Source organism: Limanda limanda, chromosome 19 (genome assembly GCF_963576545.1).
Source record: "Limanda limanda chromosome 19, fLimLim1.1, whole genome shotgun sequence".
NCBI lineage: Eukaryota > Metazoa > Chordata > Actinopteri > Pleuronectiformes > Pleuronectidae > Limanda > Limanda limanda.
Window position 1 is genome coordinate 15,343,560 of NC_083654.1, and position 25,580 is coordinate 15,369,139.

Here is a 25,580-nt window from a genome sequence, read left to right on the forward strand (position 1 = left end):
CCTAAATACACTCTGATGGTCAGATTCCTCTGCTTTCCATAATGCTAATTTTCCCGTAATCATTTATTCTTCCATAATATGTACCATGTATGATGTCATTCCTATTGGCCTATAATTAATTGGATTGTTTTTAGTTCACTCTTCTTCTTCTTCTTGCTCCAGACAAAGTAAAAGTCCTGGAAGACAGATTATCCTTTGATCTGCTACCTATAATCTGACCTTTTACCTTTGATGATGCAAATACAGTTTTGCAACTGATTATTTAGTTCTCCACGGAGGCGGTAGCGTTGGGAACGGAAACCCAGACTGGTAAACATCAGCAGTAAGCATAGCAACAGTGGTGGTGGATCGAACCACGAACACAGAACCATGTTTAAAAACACGTTCCAGAGCGGGTTCCTCTCCATCTTGTACAGCATCGGCAGCAAACCTCTGCAGTTCTGGGACAAAAAGGTGAGTGACACCCCGGAGCCGACCACCGACTTCCGTAGCATCCCGTGCTAATGCTAACTAGTTGTTCGTGCTTTAAAGATTGATCATGTTTGTGTTATTGTCACGTTAATGTTACGTGAGTGAAGTTATTCTGCTCCAGTAAAGGAAGAAACTTATATATATTTCATATTTTAGAATAAATAGTGAATCATGCTTTTTGTTTCAATTAAAACACTTGACAGGTTCAAAATGGATTCACATTAACTTCATTAAATTCATCCTGTCAACATCTAATACTGGATTTTAGCGACTGGTATAATATGATCAGCTGATTTTCACATTAAAACACAACAATTAATCATAAAAATATAGTTGTTATAGGCAATGACTGAGCAAGATCTATTGAGGTGAAAACAGTTTAGTATTTTATTGATAAGAATCCAGTTGAAAGATGGTGTGAGGGCTCTTTAACCAGAGAGAAACGCATGATGTCTGCTTATAAAAATCATTAAATATCAATTATTTCTCTGTTCTCAGGTGAGCAATGGGCACATCAAACGAATCACTGACAATGATATTGACTCCCTGGTGTTGGAAGTTAAAGGGACAAACGTCAGGTGAGTTTGTGTGTTTGAGTTAAACTCATCCCTCAGCTCAGGTCAGCTTGTGTTTACTCGATTGATCTTCCCCTGTCTCACCCTGTGACCTCTCTGACCCCTACAGCACCACCTACATCACATGTCCCGCAGACCCAAAGAAGACACTTGGCATCAAGCTTCCTTTTCTGGTAATTTTCATGAAGAACCTCAAAAAGTATTTCACTTTTGAGGTCCAGGTGGGGAAATCACACGTGTATTCCTGAAGCCCAGGAATGATTTATATTCTGAGTTTTGTTCCTCGTAGTGTTGGGATTCGTGGTCACTCATTCTTTCTCCCCCATCTTTGCAACTCTCAGGTGTTGGATGACAAAAATGTCCGACGACGTTATCGGGCGAGTAACTACCAGAGCACAACACGAGTGAAGCGGTTCATCTGCACCATGCCCTTGACGCTGGCTGACGGGTGGAATCAGATTCAGTTCAACCTGTCGGACTTCACCAGGAGGGCGTATGGAACGAATTATATCGAGACGCTGCGTGTACAGGTCAGTGCAGAGACGGAGGAGGACGAGCGAGCTGTCTTCAGAAGCTACTTCCAATGATGAGCCTGTTCTTTTGCTAATGTCTATTGTGTTCTTCTCTCAGATCCACGCAAACTGTCGCATTAGGAGGGTGTTTTTCTCTGACAGACTGTACTCTAAGGACGAGCTCTCGGCAGAGTTTAAATTTTATCCGCCTGTCCAGAATCCGGAGGCCAAGGTGAGACATGCCCCTCCACACGCAGTCAAATATCTCTATATGTGGTACAATGATCATATTTGATATTTGTCTAACACTCGTCTGTTATTGTGTGTCCTGCAGCAATAGACCTTCTCCACCTGCATTGCTCCGTGTTTGAAATTTGTAATATAGTAATTTTGGAGCTTGAGTTCTCAGTGATGTCTTTTGTTCTCTGCTCAATAAAGTTTTTCTAAATTAATTGTTGTCAATTCATCCTTCTCCTAGTTTCTGGTGCAGTTCTCGCACTTTTAAGCCCCATGAATGAACATCTTCTAACAGATCAATTGTATTGTTTCCATCTCCATCATCAGCAGAGAGCCAAGGAACTTGAGATAAAACATAATTTATCATAATGGAAAACAATTTTGGTCTAATGACACTGCCCTGAGGAATATCATGTCCCACCAATAACTTCCTGATGAAGCTGTCCCAACTCTTACTTGAATAAACCTATCAAATAAAAAGTGTAATCAGTTACAAATGTCCCACCTGTTATTCCTGCCATGTTAAATTTAGTCATAAATCCCTCCTTCCAAACCATTTCATAAGAATTTTCTATGTCCAAAAACACTGCCATTGCAGACTATTCATTAACCAAGCGTCATGGTCCATGGTCCCTCATCCCCTCCTAAATACACTCTGATGGTCAGATTCCTCTGCTTTCCATAATGCTAATTTTCCCGTAATCATTTATTCTTCCATAATATGTACCATGTATGATGTCATTCCTATTGGCCTATAATTAATTGGATTGTTTTTAGTTCACTCTTCTTCTTCTTCTTGCTCCACACAAAGTAAAAGTCCTGGAAGACAGATTATCCTTTGATCTATAACCTATAATCTGACCTTTTAACTTTGATGATGCAAATACAGTTTTGCACCTTGACTTTTTTATTTTTGCTTTTTACTGAACTGAACGGGAACTTCTTATAATTTTTGGGCATGGAACGGATTAAGTCGCTCAGAATAGCGATAGCGCAAGGAATGGAAGTTTGATCTATAATCAACATTTAGCAATAGTAGTTTTCCAAACACAAACACAGAAGATGTTTAAAAACACATATCAGAGCGGATTCCTCTCCATCCTTTACAGCCTCGGCAGCAAACCTCTGAGTCTCTGGGAGAAACAGGTGACCGAGCCCTGAGCCGACCACTGGCTTACTTAGCATGACGTGCTAATGCTAACAAGCCATTTGTGTTTGAGTCTTAATTTTTGATGTTTGATTAGCATTTTCTGTGGTGTAAAATGTAATGAAGTCCACTGATTCATTCAGGCAGCTGACTGAGGTTGAAGTTGTAAAGTTTAACGCAATTGTCAGATGTATGTGAGTCAAGCTATCTGCCTCAGCAACAGACAAAAATAAAAAGTATTTGGTTTAAACTATATAACTTCAAACTTCTGTTTGAGAACAGAACTTTAACAAAATGTTACAGCCGTTGACATATGAGCGTTGACAAACTGTGTAACTGTGACACTAAATATCCTCAAAATGTCCTGTGCACATCTGTGCTGCTGTTTCTTGTTATACACATATAGGGCTCTTTTACAAAAGAGAAACAGGTGAGTTATCTATATAAAACCATAAAATGTTATATATTTCTATGTTCATAGGTGAAAAATGGCCACATTGAGAGAATGACTGACGACGATATTCACTCCTTAGTGTTGGAAGTTCAAGGGGTAAACGTCAGGTGAGTTTGTGTGTGTATAACTCATCCCTCAGCTCAGGTCAACTTGTGTTGAAAAACTCATCCTCCTCCTCTTGTCTAACCCTGTGACCTCTCTGACCCCTAAAGCACCACATTCATCACGTGTCCCGCGGACCCAAAGAGCACACTGGGCATCAACCTTCCTTTTCTGGTCATGATCATAAAGAACCTCAAAAAGTATTTCACTTTTGAGATCCAGGTGGGGAAATCACACGTGTATGTTCAGTGTGCGATTTATGTGAAAGGAAGCTATCGGCAGAAATTGAATCCTAATAATGTTTTCACTGGTGTGTGATCTTCTATATTGTACAATTTTTTTTTCTTGACTCTAAAATGGGCCCTTTGTATTTACATACTTTATACACTGCTCAAAAAAATTAAAGGAACACTTTGAAAACACATCAGATCTCATTGTGAAAAAAAAATTATGTTGGATATTTATACTGATATGGACAGTTTAATGTCTTAGGAACAAAAGGATGCCACATCTTTGATGGAAATAAAAGTTTTCAGCCTACAGAGGGCTCAATTGTATAGACGCCCCGAAAATCATAGTGAAAAAGTGATGTGGCAGGCTTGTCCATTTTGCCAAAAATTCAATTTCTGCAACTCAAAATGCTTCTCAATATCATGTGTAGCCCCCACGTGCTTGTATACATGCTTGACAACGTCGCGGCATGCTCCTAATGAGACAACGGATGGTGTCTTATGGGATGTCCTCCCAGATCTGTCTAAGGGCATCAGTGAGCTCCTGTAAAGTCTGAGGAGCAACCTGGCGGCGTCTGATGGACCGAAACATAATGTCCCAGAGGTGTTCTATCGGGTTTAGGTCAGGTGATCGTGAGAGCCATTCAATTACATCAATTTCTTCATCCTCCAGGTACTGCCTGCATACCCTTGCCACATGAGGCCGGGCATTAACGTGCATCAGGAGGACCCCAGGACCTACTGCACCAGCATATGGTCTGACCATGGGTTCAAGGGTTTCATCCCGATACCTAATGGCAGTAAGACTGCCGTTCTCTAGCCTGTAGAGGTCTGTGCGTCCCTCCATGGATATGCCTCCCCAGACCATCACTGACCCACCACCAAACCGGTCATGCTGAACGATGTTGCAGGCAATATCATGTGTAGCCCCCACGTGCTTGTATACATGCTTGACAACGTCGCGGCATGCTCCTAATGAGACAACGGATGGTGTCTTATGGGATGTCCTCCCAGATCTGTCTAAGGGCATCAGTGAGCTCCTGTAAAGTCTGAGGAGCAACCTGGCGGCGTCTGATGGACCGAAACATAATGTCCCAGAGGTGTTCTATCGGGTTTAGGTCAGGTGATCGTGAGAGCCATTCAATTACATCAATTTCTTCATCCTCCAGGTACTGCCTGCATACCCTTGCCACATGAGGCCGGGCATTAACGTGCATCAGGAGGAACCCAGGACCTACTGCACCAGCATATGGTCTGACCATGGGTTCAAGGGTTTCATCCCGATACCTAATGGCAGTAAGACTGCCGTTCTCTAGCCTGTAGAGGTCTGTGCGTCCCTCCATGGATATGCCTCCCCAGACCATCACTGACCCACCACCAAACCGGTCATGCTGAACGATGTTGCAGGCAGCATAGCGTTCTCCTTGGCTTCTCAAGACCCTTTCACGTCTATCACAGGTGCTCAGGGTGAACTTGCTCTCATCTGTGAAAAGCACAGGGCGCCAGTGGCGGACATGCCAATTCTGGTGTTCTATAGCAAATGCCAATCGAGCTCCACGGTGCTGGGCAGTGAGCACAGGGCACACTACAGGACGTTGCCACCCTCATGAAGTCTGTTTCTGACTGTTTGGGCAGAGACATTCACACCAGCGGCCTGCTGGAGGTCATTTTGTAGAGCTCGGGCAGTGCTCAACCTGTTCCTCCTTGCACAAAGCAGCAGAAATCGGTCCTGCTGATGGCTTGAGGACCTTCTACGGCCCTGTCCAGCTCTCCTAGAGTAACTGCCTGTCTCCTGGAATCTCCTCCATGTTCTGGAGATTATGCTGGGAGACTCATCAAATCTCCTTGCAACGGCACGCATGGATGTGCCATCCTGGAGGAGTTGGACAATCTGTGCAACTTCTGTAGGGTTAAGAAATCGCCTCATGCTCCCAGTAGAGATAATGACTCTAGCTAAAGCCAACACTAATGGAAAACCAGTCGAAGTGATTAAGAGGGAGAAACTTGAAATGGCCTCCACATGCAAAACCACTCCTATTTTGGGGGTCGTCTCATTGTTGCCCCTCTAGTGCACCTGTTGTTAATTCCATCAACACCAATGCAGCTGAAACTGATTAACAACCCCCTCTGCTACTTAACTGACCAGATAATTATCAAAAAAGTGCAATTGAATTCATGCCATACCCTGATAAAAAAGTGTTCCTTTAATTTTTTTGAGCAGTGTATTTACATCGGGAGAGGGTGAGGTGAGGGGTATTCAGCTGCAATATGCAACTTCACCACTAGATGTCCCTTTATTCTACACACTGAACCTTATGATGTTTTACCCTGGGTTTGGTTCTTTATGGTGTCAGGAGTCCTGCCTCATTCATGCTTTCTTCCCCATATTTGCAACTCTCAGGTGTTGGATGATCAGAATATCCGGCGGCGTTTTCGGGCGAGTAACTATCGGACCAAAACACATGTGGGGGCGTTTATCTGCACTATTCCGTTGAACCTTGATGACGGGTGGAATCAGATTCAGTTCAACCTTTCGGACTTCACCTCGAGGGCGTATGGAACGAATTATGTTGAGACCCAGCGTGTACTGGTCAGTGCAGAGACAGAGGAACGAGCTGTCTTCAGATGCTACTTCAACTGATGAGCCTGTAATATCTTCCTATCACTTATTTATGACTGTATTGTCCTTATGTTGCTAATGTCTAATGTATTTTTCTCTCAGATCCATGCAAACTGTCGCATTAGGAGGGTGTATTTTTCTGACAGATTGTACTCCGAGAAAGAACTCCCGGCAGAGTACAAACTTAATGTCAAAAATAAGAATGTCAAGGTGAGACATGAACCTCCACGCAGACAAATGTCTCTACGGTCGTTACACATGCAGATATTTGTTGTTTGTCTAATACCTGTCTGTTTGTGTGTTTCCTTCTTCCAGCGGTAAACCTTCTCCACCTCTCGTTACCTCTGGTCTTCTTCTACCTGCTCCATTCTCCTCCTTCTGATGAAGTTCAACACTATGAGTTTTGAGTGCTGTCTTGTGTTGCTCTCTGCACAAACAAGTATTTTCTGGACTCACACTGCGTTACAGTTTTCAATGCATTGTTGATAAATGATTATAGCACCTGATATTTTTGGCAATCGAAACAAAGAAAGCAAGGCAGAGTTATAAGTAAAGAATCTAAAATATATACACTTGTACTGCCTCACTGGGTTTGTCTCAGTGTTTGTGCCGTAACTGCCTGGTCCAACCTTACAGTGTCATATCGAACTTAAAAAGTCTAGTTTCGTCCATTTCCAACTTCAACTGATGGTACTGTAAAATCTTTATACTGACTGTTTAATGTTTAAGGTCTCTGCACAATGTTATGTGACTCAAATTGCAGAAATACCCAGAATGTGTAAATTTCTGACTGTGAAATGAGTGCTTTTCCATATTTAAAAAAATGTCAAAATAAATATATCTGACCCTTTGTAATATTGTAATTTAGGAGCTACGAATTTTGGTTGAGCAGGGTGTGCTTCCGGTCACTTTACCTCAGTACCAGCAGGGGGTCCCACACATTTTCAGGAAGTTTGGACCATCGGTTTGTAGGGACACTGGCAGTGACAGAGTGTTTTCAGTGGCATGAGAGTACACATCTTTATCGTTTTTGTTTTTGATCTCTGAGCTGTGTGTGTATGTCACAAAATCCTTACACATATTATCCTAATTACCATCTTATTGTTTAATATTTAGTAGCATGCAACCAACTCACAGCCAGTGTTAGCAAGGCTTGTGAAAAACTCTGCACAGCGGGTTGGTTGGATCATGGTCTTACAAATAAGCCACTGTCTTGACGATATATTTAGATTTGTGGCTATACTCAAATAAAAGACCTATATATACATCTTTCACTTCATCCATGCTATAAATAGAAAGATATATCCAGATAGATAATAAATAATAGATATTGAGACATATATATTTAGTCATTAAGATATCCCTTTTAGTTATTCTTTTTGCCTGAAATCCACCCAGTTATTGTCTTTGAATGTATTGTTTTTTTGTTGATAATTTTAACTGAAATCCAAAGTGAAACAAAGAATATATGTTTTGGGAATTGAAGTAAGTGAATGCCTTTTTATATCAAATTATTTATGTTGTGTTGCAGATTAAGTTTCCGTTGCCATATAATATGCTAATTTGCTAAACTTCCCCGATATGTGATGTCATTGATATTGGCCTATAGTTCATTGCCTGTAGTTTATTGCCTATAGTTCATTCCCTTTAGTTCAATTTCCTATAGTTCATTGGATTTGTATGTCTTAATCTTTTTCTTCTCTGCTCTAAACATAGAAAAAGCTAAAGAAGATGGGTTATCCTTTGATGTAGAACCTATGATCGGACCTTTTACCTTTATGAATGAAGATGCGGTTATACACTTTAATGTTGGTTGCCACCCGCGAATAAACCTGGCATCAATCAGACGCAGATTTAGAACCCCAGAGAAGCGATAGCGCTAGGAACGGAAATTTGATCTATAAATGACAGTTAGCAATAGTAGTTTTCCAAACACATACACAGAAGATGTTTAAAAGCACGTTTCAGAGCGGATTCCTCTCCATCCTTTACAGCATCGGCAGCAAACCTCTGAAGATCTGGGACAAACAGGTGATTGAAAGCCCTGAGCCGACCACTGGCTGCCCTTCTATAACATGCTAACTAGCTGTTCATGTTTGGGTCTTAATTTTTTGACGTGTGATCAGCATTTTCTGTGGTGTAAAATGTAATGAAGTCAGAGTTCAGGCAGCTTACTGAGGTGGAAGTTGTAAAGTTTAAAGCAATTGTCAGATGTATGTGAGTGAAGCTCTTCTGCCTCAGTAACAGACAAAAATAAAAAGTATTTGATTTAAACTTTATAACTTAAACCTGAGTTTGAGAACAAAACATTGAAAAAATGTTTTAGCCAGAAGTCCCCTGTAAATATAGTATGGTACACTGAGGGCCAGAAGGCCCAGGTGTAAAGCCACTTATATTATTATTAATAATAATATTAATACAAATAAAGATTATGAAAATGTAATTTTTTTTTGACAATTTGCAATCAAATGACAAAACTTTAAAGATTTAAAATGCAATGACAATATCTTTATCATATTACTGACTCCACCCACATCAGCATATGAACTGTAGCCCGATAATTAACATAATACAACAAATTGTAAATATTTTAATAGATTATTATTTGAACTATGAAAGTTGTTAGTTCTCTGTGAAACTGTGACACTAAAGATCCTCAAATATGTCCTGTGCACATCTGTCCTGCTGTTTATTGTTGTTATTCAGATAAAATCTGTTGCAAACTAATATTTGTTGAAGGATGGAGATAGGGCTCTTTTATGAGAGAAACAGGTGAGTTCTCTGTATTAAACCATAAAATGTCGTCTATTTGTTCATAGGTGAAAAATGGCCACGTTGAGAGAATCACGGACGAGGACATTAACTCTTCGGTGTTGGAGGTTGAAGGGCTAAACGTCAGGTGAGTTTGTGTGTGTTGAACTCATCCCTCAGCTCAGGCCAACTTGTGAAGCCACACTTATTGTATCTTCCCCTGTCTCACCCTGTGACCTCTTTGACCCCTACAGCACCACATTCATCACGTGTCCCGCAGAACCAAAAAACACACTTGGCATCAAGCTTCCTTTTCTGGTCATGATCATAAAGAGCCTCAAAAAGTATTTCACTTTTGAGGTCCAGGTGCGGAAATCACACGTATATTCTTTAAAGGTTCAAAGTGTACAATTTTTGTGGAAGGGATCTATCGGCAGAAATTGAATCTAAAATAATCCTAATGAGGTTTTCACTGGTGTGTGATCTTCTATATTGAACAAATTGTTGTTTTCTTGACTCTAGAATGGGCCCTTTGTATTTAAATACTTTATATTTACATTGGGAGTGGGTCCTCTCTGTGGAGGACGCCATGTTTTTTACAGTAGCCCAGACTAGCGGTTGAGGTGAGGGGTATTCAGCTGCAACATGCAACTTCACCACTAGATGTCACTAGATTCTACAACCTGAACCTTTAATCCAGGAATTATGTTTTAGCCTGTTTTTTTTTCTTCATGGTGTCAGAATTCTTGACTTATTCATTCTTTCTCCCCAACATTTGCAACTCTCAGGTGTTGGATGATCATAATATCCGGCGGCGGTTTCGGGCGAGTAACTATCGGACCTCAACAAACGTGGCACCGTTCATCTGCACCATGCCCTTGAATCTGGATGATGGGTGGAATCAGATTCAGTTCAACCTTTTGGACTTCACCTCGAGGGCGTATGGAACGAATTATGTCGAGACGCAGCGTGTACAGGTCAGTGCAGAGACAGAGGAACGATCTGTCTTCAGATGCTACTTTTACTGCCTGTAAAATCTTCCAATTATATATTTATGAATATGATGTCTTTCTGTTGCTTATGTCTAATGTATTTTTCTCTCAGATCCACGCAAACTGTCGAATTAGGAGGGTGTATTTCTCTGACAGACTGTACGCTGAGGACGAACTCCCGGCAGAGTTCAAACTTAATGTCAAAAATGCGAGGGCCAAGGTGAGACATGCACCTCCACGCACAATCAAATGTGTCTACGGTCGTTACACATGCAGATATTTGATGTTTGTCTAATACCCGTCTGTTTGTGTGTTTGCTTCTTGCAGCAGTAAACCTTCTCCACCTCTTGTTACCTCTCGTCTTCTACTACCTGCTCCATTTTCCTCCTTCTGATGAAATTCAACACTTTGCAGTGCTATGAATTTCGAGCAACACTAGACGGGTTGCTCTTGGTACATAGAAGTATTTTATGGACTTCTGCTACAGTTTTCAATGCATTGTTGATAAATTATAATAACACCTGCTATTTTTGGGATTAGAAACAAAGACAAATAGACAAGTTCATTCATCAAATATAAACGATCTTTATCCAATAACACAAATAATTTAAAATAAACAGCCGTGGAAATTATTTTCATTCCCAAAACATATAATCTCTGTTTCACTTTGGATTTCAGTTAATGGTATCAAGAAATAAACAATACATTCCAAGACAAGAACTGGGTTAATTTCAGGCAAATAAAATAACACAAAAAGGCAATCTTGCTAGAATGTTGATAACTGCACCTCAAAGGACATTTCCTATGTTAAACTCAGCTCAGCATCCGGTCGCTTTGTATTTCCATTGACAAGAAATCTCATGAAAAACTAAAAGCAAGGCAGAGTTGAAAATGGACCCTCAGGAAATACATTTTCCATATGAGGGTCATGCAAAAAAAACAAATCCTGTATTCCATATTGCTTTTGTAAATTTGATTCTGTTTACCAAATAATGTCAATTTAACTGAGATGGAAAATGTCTAGTAAAGTCAGTCATTTTCCAACGTGTGTTTCACTTTTCATTGTTTCTTTCCTCCCAATTAACAAGAACGCACTGAGCCATGTGATTTGCATTATGTGGAAAAGTCTCCCAGACAGCAGCTTGTTAATACAGAATTTAAAAGACTGAATAAATCTCCTGTGCTTACTGCTGCTCACAGAATATACACAAAATCACATTTTGCTCCGACTTAGAAGATATTAAAGCTGCCATTTGTGCACTGAAATACCAATAATCGCATTTATAGATTTATACAACTCTTTAAAAAAACAAACTCCATCAGAATAACATCTAGTCGAAAATCAAGATTTTAAAAAGGCTCGTATTGCTTAAGGGTTAGAATAAACATGGAGCAGCATTTGAAGTAAGGACAGGAAGCTTTAAGTAGTTTACCAAATACTTCAACACTCCATACATACAAATGCATTGTGATCTGCTACAGAGAAAAAAAATCTTTCCTTTTGAAGTATTTGGCTTCTTCGTTGTTTCTACAATAAACTGTTGGTCAATATATTTTTTTCGATCTGGTTCTAAAGCGACAGGCACTTATAATTTTCAACAAGGAATGTGAAAAGTGTTTTTTCAACGAGGGAAAAACCTGGGAAACATTTTCAGAAAATTAAAAGTCTGATTTTAAAATGTTCACCAAGATCTCACTTAGTATTTAACAGATTAAAATGTTAAATAAAATAACACTACACCTTTATCAACCTTTATGTGGCGATATTCAGATTGGCAACGATGTCAGGCTCTAGTATCTTCAGCTCTAACATTAACTCAAGAAAGAAAATCAACTATATACGTTTACTTTCAAACAAATTGAATTAATAAAAAACAAAAACTCATCTAGGATGGTACAGAACGTACAAATATATTAAAACAACACATTTTCCTCAGACAAACCAATAACATGTATAGAAATCTATTGCTTTGACAGCATGCATCTCTTTAAGTGCAAAAAAGCATCCATTGGTTCAGAACAGTAAAATCAAAACTGCATAAATCACATTTAACAAAAGACAAATAATAAGTTGAAGATGACACAATACAACTGCAGTCGCATCAACAAATAAAATCATACAAAGTATAAAATAAAATATTTGGCACATAAAATCCGATCATGCCAAGGTGTATAACACATGTAGCATGTTACACAAAAACCTTTTATAAACCTTTTTTTTGGTGATGGGTCCTTTCTTCACATTTTCTTGCAAATCTTTTCAATATAAATATCTGTGATAATTGACGACTGCTTTGGATCGAAGAGCGGGATGTTTGTGTGTGTGTGTGTGTGTGTATGTGTGTATATATATACATATTTGCACATATATATACACAGATTTTATGTAAAAACTCTGACTGTAGTCATTGTTAAAAGCCAAGGCAGGACAGGTTCATTCCACTAACCTGCATCGTCGACCACCAATATCTGCCACTTGGGGAAAACGTAGAAAAACACATTTGCTTCTGTTTTGAAAAAATCATAGGTGGGATCAATTCCAATAACAGAAATACAAATGTTTCTTCACTTTAAGTTCAAAGTTTGAACATCCTGATGAGAGCTTGTCGTGATGGTGGGTTTATTAACACTGGAGGCTGACCACCACGTTGTCGCACCAAAGCTTAGCAGAGCATGTGTGCATGGATCCAGTACTATGTGCTGCTGCCGTAATGAATGACGTAGTAGTCATGGACATACATCAGCACAGCGACAGGCTGGCCAATGATGAGGGAGATCCACACGGCCGCGTTTCCATAGATCCCATTTAGGAAGCGACTCACAAACCAAGCCAGAGGAACCTGCAGAGGTCAAAGCTGAGAGGTCAAAATGAGCTCGTGTACAGGTTTGTGTAAAAGTGTGCGGGAGCTTAAGGGATGGAGTGCAGAGGAGAGAAGGTGAACAACATATATGGGACAGTTCAATGTGTCTCACCTGAGCCATCATTCCCATAAAGGCCCAGAGTCTGAACATCTTCAGAGGAACACTCATCAGGTACTGAAGAGGAAAGACAGAACATAACGAGGATTTTTATCATTACAAGTGATTTGCAAATGTATTAAAATGTATGATCAAGGGTATTTATTTTTAACGCTTAAGGAGTAAATAGATGTATTTCTTTCAAGAGGAAGGAACTTTAAGGAAGTCAGTTACATATTAATTTACGTATCACTCATGTTAAATTAAATTAACAACATTTTCCCAGTTGCTACTGATTTAAACAATTCTGCACAACAGACACTTTCATTTTAAGATATTAAGTACAGTATACATGAAAATCTAACTGTTCCAAAAGAAGGAATGTTCTTAATGTTGTTGTGTATTTACCTCGTGGAAGAAGGCTGATACCAGGAAGACTGCGGCTTGAGCCATAAACTTGTTGACCCCCTTCCTCAACATTGGCTTATAGAAGTGTCTGGAACACACAAAGACACATAGACCAGTTCATAAATCAAGCTGATCATTATCGCTTCAATCTTGATGGCCTGCCACCCCTGTGTGTATCCACTGTCTGGCTTTTTACTTCAAAGATAAGGTGCTGCAGAAAATCTATTGACAACTTTAACCCCGGAGGATAAAAGCCAAAACATTGATCAAGGTGTCAGTGTTGAAAAATAAAACTGTGCTCACCTGAGACACCACTTGTGTACTGGGATGTTCCAGTTGGACCAGAAGTATGTGACAGTCTCCGAGTTCCTAAAATGAACAAGAATTGCACAGATTGAGAGGGAGCTACCTTTATTTAATATATGAGTGACACATGGTTTGTGCACAAAAATAAATATACCAAATTACTGACAAACGGAGCATGTGTGCCTCTTTTCATGTCTTGTATCTTAAAATGTATGAAAAGTGTTTGTGTGTGAACAAATACTTCTTCTGTAAGGAGTCTGTACTCACCACCAGTCCCTGTAGAACTCTCTGTCTCCAAACTGCATCAGCTCTGCCACAAAGTTCATAGATGAGTGGAAAAACCAGTAGAAGAATATTAACCATATCAGATGGTTAGGGACCTGGGAGAGGAGGAGGAGAGGGGGAGGAGAGGAGGAAAAGGAAGAGGGAGAAGAGAGTTGGAGGAATCAGGGAAAGATGTGTGGGTGTGTTTCCATTTTGCATTCCTATCAGATATATACATTTACTTTCCATTTTGACAGGTCAAGCGATCAAATAATAAACTGACTTTACGGTGCTCTCTTTTAGTCTTAACCACCATTTTAATCGCTTTACACTACAAATCACTTTTACAAATTCACACAGCGTCTCTCTATAACTCGTATACTCCACACACATGTTCATTAGAAGACGCTCAACCTCCTGAGCCACAGGTGTGAAGGGCTGTATCTTTATTTACCTCAACACATGTCTCTTGTTTTTTAAAGTTACGAAAGTTCATTGATGTTTTTCCCTTTCGACCCTGTGATGATACTCACTGCTAATTTCAGCAGGCGCTCCACCATCCGAGAAAAGTCCATCTCCTGAGAGACACAAGAATATAACGCTTTATCTTTAAGAAATTGCAGTTGCAGTGTTTAGCGTCTTTATGTTTTATTGTAGATACTGAGAAAATTTCAGATTTCAATTTAGGCCAGAGATTGTTACCAGGGCTGCAGTAAAGGCGAATATATTGTCAACATATAAGGGTTAAGGGTGTGTTTATACAGTACTCACCTGGAATGGCTTCATTGAGTTCTGTATAGTGGGAACCATCCACTGAAAGACACACAATTCAATGAATTAAAGTTGTTTAAATCTGAAAAGACTGTGATTCAAGTAGTTTGTATCATTTTTATATGATGATGATATGATTTTCTATCTCCACAATTATATTTCAATTTGTGAAGCATCTTGTTCCTCTGGTTTGGAAAGTTGTTTCAGGATTAAAGTTTGTTATTCTTTATTATTAAATCTTTATTGTGTGTGTGTGTGTGTGTGTGTGTGTGTGTGTGTGTTTGGTGTACATTGTGAATGATTGTCTGTGTTGTGTGTCATATAAATATTGTGCATACCTGCTGTATCAATCCCACCAACAGCTGCATGAAGAAAAGCTGCAAGAAAGAGCGAGTTATGATTGAAACAAAACATGCATGCAAGTTCGTATCGTATCGCTAACTGTGATGGTGATGGTGTGTGTGTGTGTGTGTGTGTGAGTGGATGCGTGTGTTTTTCCTCTCACCATTTCAAAAAGTCTCCTCAACAGGAACCTCTTACGTATTCGTGGTGACCGTGGGAAGTTGAGCTGGTAGCAGAGAGTCGGGGCAAACACAAAGTAGTACATGTCTGTAGACAAACAAAGAAAGAGTTTTAATAATGTTCCCTATTGAAATGTTTCATTATAAACTGTGCACTTCGTGTGAGTGCAGGCGTCATGGCGTCACCTCTGTGGGTGAGGTTGCCTGGGTAGGAGACATGGGTGTGAACGGCTGAACCATTGGACTGAGCCACAGACGGACCTGAGAAACACACAAATACAGACTGTTACAAACTGCACTCTCATGAGCTAATTCTCTATTGACTCTCATTCCGATATTTTTCTACAGTTGTTCCTGAAAAATTAAAAATGGAATTTTGAGGGTAATTCATGCGATGTCTAGACAGGAAGTCGTCATGTCTCAATCAGTATCTGTTTGTTTGAAACTGTGTGTGTTTTGGCCTAAAACCTGAAGTTTACCACTAGGTGGTAGTAACAGTACAAAAAAGTAAAACTCAAAATAAGCATCCTGGTCAGTGTGAATCCTTTCTTTGATTTATTCACAGCATCATGAGCAGTTTCTAGGCCTCAGTCCACATGATTCAACATTTTCTGTGTGTGTGTGTGTGTGTGTGTGTGTGTGTGTGTGTACTTACATGAGTAGGATCGGGTCATTCTTTTGGCTTTGGCTTGTCTGATTTCTCTACACCACCTGTTGGTGTCTTGGTAGGAGTACAGCTTGAGTAACAGCGTTGTGTAAACACCTAGGGACAGGACGCCACCCACTGACATGTACACACACACACAGACAGACACACACAGACACACACACACACACACACACACAGGGCTATTGACTAAGAGCAATAAAATATAGATGAAAGGGCATCACTTTATATCTCTTATCATTTGATTGTCATTTCTGAAGCAACTGACACATATTTTTGACAGAGCATCAAAACATGCACATTATCACTCTTATTGAAGATGCCTTACATGTATATGTCATATAAGAAGTCTCCTGTATTTATTTATATGTACCTGGGGTGATGGAGGTCAAGGAGAGCACTGTGGCTGAAGGGACGATCAACAAAGAACTCAGGTTAATAACGTGAAAGATCAGTCCTGTTGTTTTGGAGATGGTGCCCTGCAGAGATGAATGAAGGAGGTGATAGAGGAGTGAAAATCAAAGTTTATTCCCCTAGACAACACGAGGAATGATACTTCTTTCAAATAAAATCTGTTTTATAATCTAATCTGGATCAGCAGCGTTGTTCTTATCAAGGTTAATAGCAGGTATAAAAAGGCCAGGTGCCGGAACATGGAATTTAAATTGTTGACTTAAGGAAAGTGTTAAGATCCGGTTTCTAACAGGGAGATACACGACTGACGGAGTGAAAAACAAGCCTACACATTCTCTTACAGCTTGTCTGACAGAGTAGACGTAGTTTTGAGCAAATCCCTGAACAAATATTATTAAAATGCCAATGTTTGATCTTTTGGAGACAAACAAAGATGGAGTCCAGGTTTACAGCATTTTAATCATCAGAGTTCAAAAAGAAGAAACATGTTTGTAAATTGGAGAAATAGGTCAACTTTGCCCTGTCCATAATGGTTAGAATTTGATCACAGTATGCAAATAAAGTATGAAAATCCCTGTGGAGACTCACCACAGCCAGACGTCTCTCTGTGTACAGGGTGGCTAGGATGAACACATTTGATGCTGAAACACACAACATAGAATCTTTTTTATTTTGATACTACAGCAACACAAACTGATGACGGTAAGTTAAGAGGAAATAATGTCAGTGGTCAACCTTCTGTGAGCAGGTAAAAGGTCAAATAATCGGTTCTATCGTACACAGGGAACAAAGTTAATCTGATTAACTAGATGTAAGTAAAAGTGATAAGGCCACAGCACTGAACAGGCTCAAAGTCATTCACAACATGTTTACATAATATTAATGTAGTAAAATATAAGGTATGTACCAATGATCAGGCAAGCTGCTGGCCAGCTATAGGGGTCCTTTAAGAAGAGAGACACCACCTGGATAGGGTCGACCAAGATGCCATACCTGGATGAGGAGAGGGTTAGGGTTAGAGAAGTTAACTAATGGATCCCACAAGGCATCATTTTAAAAATAGCACTGTCCGAATAAGTCTTCAAGGGTTTAGATAAATGTATATTATTAAATTGTTATGTTGTGTGTCAGTATGAATTTGGTGGAGTTGGGTAATGGTTCAGCTGTGTACTCACTTTATAATGTTCTCCAAGAAGAGACGTGCATTACTCAGTATCTGGAAGGGACGACACGAGAGCCACAAGAGAATCAATCACAGTCACAACTACAATCATACGAGATCAATTTTAAATATAATACATCCCCCCGCCCCCCTGCCAACCGGTGCAGTTGCAGACTAGAGATCAAAAAACCTTTTTGTGAGGCCAGCGCTACATTTACCTTTGACCTCCCCGATCTAATCAGTTAATCTGTGAGTCTAAGCCAAAATGTGTGTAAAATTTGAAAGGACTCACATGACGAGTTCACATGAGTTGCCTTTAAATTTGTAGCCGTCTATATTAGGTATATAACATGCTTGAGTGTAAGGTTGTCATGTAAGTGGCCATTCACTGAATCTGGCCTTTGTTTACAGTTTAAAAATGCTTAGTGATAAATCTGGCTAATCATTTACTTTGCACACAGCTCAGCTCCTGATTAATCTGCAGATTTAAATGTCTTGAACAGGAATAGGAACAGTCTGGTGCCTTTTAAACATTTAAAACATGGAAGAAAACATCTGGAGAGAGGGACACTTGCAGTACAAATTTACATAATGAGCTGTGTCTGTTTGTTTCTGATATCAAGATCAGATGAGCTTCCTGTCTAAACTTAGCCACACGTTCCTGTTACCATCAAACCTCGATTCCTGTTCCAGCCTGCTGCTGCTCGCTCTACTGAAAAGTTTATTATTATATTATGTTTTATAGTTCAAGGTCCCGGCTCCAGCTTTATCGCAGCCATCAATTATCTGAGCTCACGCCGATCTGCACTCAACATACAGAGGCAACATGCATGTGTATAGTATATACACATTTCTTAGATAATTTTTATGGCAGTAAAGTTTATGAGTGAAAGACACAGTCCAGATAATGACGACAGTGATACATGAGAAGGTTGTTGTTACACACTCGTCTGCCAAGACTCCGCAGCGATGTGATTTTGAATCCAACTATGAATGTCGCCTGAACCACTGAGTGTAACCTTCAGCCTGGACACGAGAGCAGCGTCACGTATAACATTGCAAGGTCTAACTGTGCAACATTCAAAATGGCAAAATTGGGCCTGTTCTTTCATCCCCGTTCACGGGAAGGTCAGAGTTCAAAGTTCAGAGCAGCACACAGGGAGCTGGCAGGACTTCAGTTTCTTGCTCAAAGACACGTCTGCAGGGGGTGAAGGGAACCCAGGCTGTGTGGCTGAAGAAGCATTTCTGTCCAGTGCTAAACTATTAGCTGCAGTTAAGAAAGCTGTATGACATTATTTAAAAGCCAGTACTCTCCATTGTATTTATAAAACTGTTGTTTGTGCAGGTTCCTTTGTGTTAAGAAATATGAACGTAACTTGCACAGAGACAACTGTGACCTGCGTGCTTAGTTTTAGGTCAAATCTCAATCTATGAATTATTTCAGATATTACATTTTCTTTTCTTTCTTGTCATTTTTTACAGCATTACGATTAGGATAACTATAACTTGAGTTCAACATCTCTTAACATATAAATCTCTTTAATTTTATTTTAACAATATTTCCTGTACTAAAAATTCAACATGTATGCACATGCCATACATATCATCTGTGAATATGCAACCGCACTGATATGATTGTGTCAATCAAAAGTTTCACATTTTGTTAAAGGTTTTCATAACAAATCGGTCATTTAGACCCATGATCTAAAAAATATTGCAAAAAGACCAAGAAACAAACAATTCATTTTCACATCGTCTGCTTTAAGTGTCTTGTTTCATGGGCTGAAACTGAATTGCAGCTGGCTGTGTGAAGTTTTTGCTGAGGTCATATCAGCTCAACACTTGGTCCATTTGGCCGAACACCAGGAGGATCAGTGATATGAAGCTGCAGAAGCACCAGTGGTTTGCATCCTGGGATGATTTATTTCTTACCGAGGATCAACACCGACCTTCGTATTCCAAATATCTGCTTATCTAGGTCAAACTGAATCATGTGCAGCTCTTGTAGATATGAAGGGATCATTCTAAGCAGATGAAAATACAATGCTTCTCAATTTCAATGATTATACACTAATGAAAAGATAATGATGGATATTATAAATTCAATTTCTGCCGCGGGATCCCTCAGATCAGGTTTAAATCACTTATAAATTCCCTCGTTAACACGTGGAAAAATCCCAGAGGCACAAAGCCGGAGTTTCTATTTCTTACACTCTAAGGTTATGTATTAATTGTAACCATGAGTAATATCTGTCTCAGGCTGTACAGAAGAAGGTTTTTAAATATCACGAATAATCTCTTATCTCGAGAGACATGCACTTGCTTATCAAGGACAAATTGCACATGCAAGCTTTAGTCGTGTCCACACACTCAGACCCCCACACAGACCCAGAGACACAAGACCCAGCGGTTCCACCTCAAGCTCTTGCGTCTATTCCCAAAACTGTCTGACCCGGGCCCCTAGTGACCACAGAGGGGAAAATGTGGTCATCACAGAGATATAAACTTTCAAAGCTGAGATTAATCCTGTCAGAAAGATGCAAAATGAGGCTTGATTCAAATCAAATCAGCCAAAAATATATTACAACACATGTTCACAAACCTGCATGGGCACTTGCATTTATTGTACGTCCACAAGTTCAAAACATGCAGACAGAATAGTGCTCTATTTATAGTTGGATCCATTTCAATTTCAGTAGGATTGCGGCTAACAGGATATTTGGACCTATTAAAATAACTGGCACACATACATGACATGCACACATGCACGTCTCTCTAAAGTTGTGAGGACACTCATTAACATAATGCATTCCCTGACCCCTAACCTAGTTCTAACCCTCAACCTAAAACCAGTCTTAACCCTCAAACAGCCCATTGAATTTGGGAGGACCAGCTGAAATGTCGTCACAATGATGGTATGAACCAAATTGGCCCTCAAAACGACAGATAGACACAGACACACACAGCCACTGGAACAGGGCAGACAGTCTATATCTCTGAGGAAGGCCTTATTGTCCTTAAGTGACCTCAGCCCCGAACCCGAGTGTTGCAACTTCATCTGAGACAGTGGGTTCTGCATCTGATGCCAGATTGAAGCAGCCAAAATCACTATCTCACTTCTCATGGAGTCTACAGTAAATCCTGAAGCTCACCTATTCCCCTTTGCATCTGAAACAGCGTGGCTGCATATGTAAAGGAGCTATTTTCGGTTTATTTTTTTGTCATTTGGAGTGAGCAGCTTTTTTCTCCTTCTCTGATGCTGCTTGTGAGAGATTCCTCTGAGCTTGTCACAGCAAATATTTGTGAGCATGATCTGTTGTGGAATATAATTCACCCTTGATACACACGCAGGAGACAAAATGTCTACTCCTGAGTGGAGGGAAAGTTCATCTCACAAAGCAAACTGTAACCTGAGATCATGCTGAAGCTCATCAACCCCATTGATCTGAATTGTGGAAATGAAAATTAACTGCCCTGACCACCAAAGTGCTTTTGCAGCATTTCCAAGAGGGAAATTTCCAGGTAAGCCAAACTGACCCCGAAGCTGGAATATAGAGCAATATGTTAAGCAACTATCCCTTTGCATTTCAATATGGGAAATGTCAAACAAGGACAAAACCAAACCAACTGCTGACTTACACATGTGGTTATGTGCTGGTGTGAACTGTGACAACACAATTAAAGCAACTTAAACACACAGAGACACGCCTAAAGTTTTCTGTGTCACAGAAAGTCACTGTAACAGGTTCAACTAATCCCGAGTCCCGGGAGGAAGTGGAGTTATACTGTCACTTTTTTGGCTAAAGCAGCTGCCCAAAGACGTCCTGCAAGTTCAAGTGTTCTGTTGTGCTAAGTGGTGTTATATCCTGTGTGTTTTATTTGTGTCTCTGTCAGCAGGTTGATCAAAAACTACTGACCTGTTTTACATGAAGTTTTATGGAGGGGTGTGGCATGACCCAAAGAGGATCCAGGAATTCTTTCACTGTGCTCTAGCAGAGATTTAGATGTCATTATTATTATTCCTTTCAAGTTCAGACTTGGTTTTGGCTCTTGTGTGAAAGTTGAAGAACCCAGAGAGTTAATTGGGGATTTAAACTTCTCTTGGGGTTTTTTAAGATATATTTTTTGGGGCATTTTACCTCTGATGATATGACAGCAGAAGCATGAATTGGAGAGGACAAGCAGCAGAGGGTCTGAGATGGGACGGGACGGAAAACAGCTGCAGGAGGAGTCAAGCCTCATTATGATTAATTACAGCATAATCTCACGGAAAAAATAGTTTTCCTGATGACTTCTGGGTAGTTCCAGCTCTTTATCAACCTTCCTGCCTTTCGCATAGTGATGATCTCTGGGATTAAATAACTATGCAAACTGGAAACTGTTTAAAATCTGAGGTATATGTGAACAGATGGATGTAAGAATCAATACAGATGTACGAGTCATTTCTAGTCTCTAAACACATAAACAATATTCTGCCTTGTCAGCGTTTACATTGCTGGTGGTGTGCAGTTTTGGAATTCACAGTCCAGAATATTTTCCCGACTAAATGCACATTTTACTCACCAGCATGACCACACACCAGTTGAGGATTCCCCTGTAGTTGCTGTAGCCACTGGCCGAGCTCAAGAGAGACTCCTGCAGGACGTGACAGCTGCAGGAAAACACAGAGCAGAGAGTTTTTACTGAAGACCTCTGTGTTCCTGACCTTTGCATAATCACGACCTCAGGGATTAGATCTCTGTGCAAATTAGCAACTTTCAACCTCAGTTAAGACACACTGGACTGTTTGTTGAAATCACAAATACTTAGAAATAGCACTGTGAAGAAACCAGACGGATTGATTTAAAATTTAAGTGGTTTGATTTTGAGGAGGCTGTATAATTAATATTTTATACAAAACATTGATTCAGCCAGAGAAGGTCAACTTAAATAATACAAATTCAACAGTTTACATAATTTTATACATGACCTCACCTGACCGTCAAAGGGTCAATGAAGAAACCCCAAAGCTGGATAATTAAGCAACTTGTGAAGCAACTTTGTCTATAACATTTTATTTGAAATGAATGAATCACATGCTATTGCACTAGACAATGACAAATTTTGAAAATTTAGGTGAAAGGTATTTTACATTGGTAAAACTGAGGTTAGGCAATAACGTTTACCTAACCATACGTGACAGAGAAGAAACAGAGAGAAGACTAACGATAAAGGAGAGGAGAGCAGGAAGGAAAGAATGTTATAGTAAGAAGGAGGGAGAATTCGAAAAGAAGTAAAAAGACAGAAATAATAGAAAGTCAGAGGGAAGAGCTGACGGGTTCATTGAGCAAGACCTGGCAGCAGAACGTGCAAATATATACTCCCATTATTGCAAAAGCACATGCCACTGTTGCTTGTCAGTAACTGTATAATTCAGGAAGTGATGCTACTCATCCAGAAGGGAAAAGTCCAGTAAAATTACTACAACTGTTCAATTTCAGCTTCTTGGCTGCAAGGAAAATCTTGGGCCAGATCTTGCTCCAAAGTTATGACAACAAAGAATAACATAATAATGTAACAATAAGCAAAGCATAAAAATATCAAGTTTAATGAGGAGTAAGAGAATCAGTGCCTTTATATATATATAACAATATAGGTAAGTTAAGTTACAAAAACAGAAAAATATGGAGGAAAAACTACTATAAATAGATAAAAAAAAATAAGAAAAGATGAAGTAGTATTGGAAATGACAAATAAGAAGCAAATATTGCAAATGATAATGACTCTGATATTGCACATTAATATAATACTGTACATGATAATAGTGGAGGTGATATCGCACATGAAATAATACAACTAACATAGCTAATTATATTAATATAACATAGTACATGATAATGGATATATCAATACACATGAAGTGCTATTGACGTGATGTATGACATGAAGTGATATTACACATTCAGGGATATTGAAGTGATATTAGAAATGAAATGGTATTGAAGTGATATTAGAGATGAATAGTTGATATTGCACATTAGCTAACAGCTCTTCCTTCTCTTTCCACGACATAGTAACCCTAAATCCAAAGCCACCACGGCTGCACTTGTCATCTCTGGACCATTTAATCCCAGAGAAGCTAATTGGGGACAGATCCGTGAAACCTGAGAAATGGAGGATTAACTTGGTGATGTTTTCAAATCACTGTTTACCTGAGTCTCTGGTTGATGTCTTCCACTGCACTCGTCTCTTTCCTCGGACTGTGCTGCCCGGACACGTCTCTGCTGTCCCCCGCATGTCCCTGCACCTCGTCCCTTGGTTCAGATCTAGCCGGATGCTGTGGAGGTTTGTCCCCCGCGTCGTGCACCTGGCTGCCGCCGGCTTGCCTCCCCGTCGCCCCCGCTCCTCCGCCGGCAGCAGCAGCAGCAGCAGCAGCAGCCCCGGAGATGGTGGTCCTCCTCCGGCGGGACACGGGCCCTCTCGCATCGGATCTGTCGCTCATTCCTGCGGCTGCTGTCTCACATCTGCCCGCCTCTCATCGCTGCTCAGCCTGATATGAAGCGTGTGCTGCTCGGGGAGGACCGGTGAGTCAGCGGTGACAGAGCTGGAGGAGCCTCATCCGCTCAAGGTGCACTTTGACAGCAGGGTTGCCAGGTTTGCACAAGTTTCCGGATCAGCTTCACAACACCGGGATTTCCTGCTCATATCTGGTTGTTGGTGCATAAAATGAACATAAAAACACAATAAATACAACACACATAAGAGAAAAACAAACCAAAAACAAACAATATATAAAATAGAAATATATAAAAGACAAAAGATATAAAAAGTAAAGTAAAAATTGAAATGTAAAATGCAAAACAAACAAAATGCAAAACAGGAGACCATTGTAAAATCCGCACCTCAGACACTAACCCCTACTTCACTAAACATATATTTGTTAAATATATATAATACAGTTTTTTCCTATCGTTTTCGGTCATGTACCCATACTATGGTCACTTTTCCCTATCACAGTGGGCTTTAGAGACACACACCTCTGCATATCTGTTAACCTTTGGTGCAAAATGCACTACAACAACCACACCACAAACAATGCTGCCATAACTTAACACATGTTTCCTCTCAGAACACTATGACCTAAAAAACACTAACATCTTGAAGCATTGCCAATTGCATATATAAAATGTTGCTGTGTCCTCCAGTTTGGCATAGATTTCCTGTAGTGTTGCATTGAAAAAAAGAGAAAAAACACAGACAAACACTTCTTTGGACTACAGTAATAAAGTTTGTAATATTACAGTATGACAATCCAAGCCAAGTATCTGCTGACAGTGTTCATATGTCGGTTTACCTCCCACAAAAGATGTCACAATTAAGTGTGGTAAATGTACTGTAATTGTAAATACAGTAAATACTGTAAGTGTTTTATGAGAAACTGAGAATAACAATTTTCAGTTTTTGTAATGCAAATCACATACAGTAAGTACGTAATATATGATCCAGAAACAAATCACAAACACAACAGTTTTTTTCACTGTGCTTTACTTTTTGGAGATTTTGTCACAGTGCAAGTGTTACACAAAACAGAAAATACATTACAAAGTCAAAAAATGTGTTCTAACAAAAAATGCAATGCACAAAACCTGCACATACTGTATATTACAGTAGCCCAACAGTGGCGCAGAATTGGGCTAATCCCTCCTATCCTCCGCATTTGGCCACAAATTTTCATCTACGTCGCAACGTATGGTTTCTCTTGCCATACAACGTGGATAAAATCTTTTGGAATGCCTTATCCAGGCCTGGATATCTTCTGGGGCTATGTCCATACACCCAGCAGCCATTGCCTGTAATAGGGACATCTGGTCCTGAGGGCGGTGGTCATAGACCTTCCATCTCCACGCCGAAAAGAATTCCTCGATGGGGTTGAGGAAAGGAGAGTAAGGCGGAAGGAAAAGTGACATCATCCTAGGATGCGCCGCAAACCACCCTGTGACTTGCCGGGAGTGGTGAAAGGCCACATTGTCCCATACAAT

The 25,580-nt window shown here is 40.0% G+C and overlaps 4 protein-coding genes across 4 annotated transcripts; 3 read left to right on the top strand and 1 right to left on the bottom strand.

The window, feature by feature from the left end:
• The first annotated feature begins 341 nt into the window (after window positions 1–341).
• Window positions 342–1,898, top strand: LOC133026472 (cilia- and flagella-associated protein 20-like). The gene is made up of 6 exons (XM_061093366.1): window positions 342–453; window positions 970–1,049; window positions 1,156–1,267; window positions 1,388–1,576; window positions 1,677–1,790; window positions 1,893–1,898. The coding sequence occupies exons 1-6, from the start codon at window positions 370–372 to the stop codon at window positions 1,896–1,898; spliced, it is 585 nt and encodes a 194-aa protein (XP_060949349.1). The 5' UTR covers window positions 342–369.
• Window positions 1,899–2,839: 941 nt separating this feature from the next.
• LOC133026473 (cilia- and flagella-associated protein 20-like) lies at window positions 2,840–6,669 on the top strand. The gene is made up of 6 exons (XM_061093367.1): window positions 2,840–2,941; window positions 3,424–3,503; window positions 3,609–3,720; window positions 6,130–6,318; window positions 6,451–6,558; window positions 6,664–6,669. Exons 1-6 carry the CDS (start codon window positions 2,858–2,860, stop codon window positions 6,667–6,669), a joined length of 579 nt encoding a protein of 192 aa, XP_060949350.1. The 5' UTR covers window positions 2,840–2,857.
• A 1,623-nt stretch (window positions 6,670–8,292) lies between these two features.
• On the top strand, window positions 8,293–10,424 carry LOC133026474 (cilia- and flagella-associated protein 20-like). Its single transcript, XM_061093368.1, has 6 exons — window positions 8,293–8,379; window positions 9,168–9,247; window positions 9,354–9,465; window positions 9,888–10,076; window positions 10,204–10,311; window positions 10,419–10,424. The coding sequence occupies exons 1-6, from the start codon at window positions 8,296–8,298 to the stop codon at window positions 10,422–10,424; spliced, it is 579 nt and encodes a 192-aa protein (XP_060949351.1). The 5' UTR covers window positions 8,293–8,295.
• A 232-nt stretch (window positions 10,425–10,656) lies between these two features.
• dgat1a (diacylglycerol O-acyltransferase 1a) lies at window positions 10,657–24,112 on the bottom strand. Its single transcript, XM_061092581.1, has 17 exons — window positions 23,754–24,112; window positions 22,126–22,213; window positions 17,576–17,616; window positions 17,308–17,393; window positions 16,989–17,041; window positions 16,360–16,465; window positions 15,975–16,103; window positions 15,506–15,580; window positions 15,304–15,407; window positions 15,137–15,175; window positions 14,799–14,840; window positions 14,561–14,605; window positions 14,031–14,143; window positions 13,761–13,826; window positions 13,458–13,545; window positions 13,065–13,127; window positions 10,657–12,931 (listed from the first exon to the last, which is right to left on the bottom strand). The coding sequence occupies exons 1-17, from the start codon at window positions 24,041–24,043 to the stop codon at window positions 12,785–12,787; spliced, it is 1,575 nt and encodes a 524-aa protein (XP_060948564.1). The 5' UTR covers window positions 24,044–24,112; the 3' UTR covers window positions 10,657–12,784.
• Between the last annotated feature and the right edge of the window lie 1,468 nt (window positions 24,113–25,580).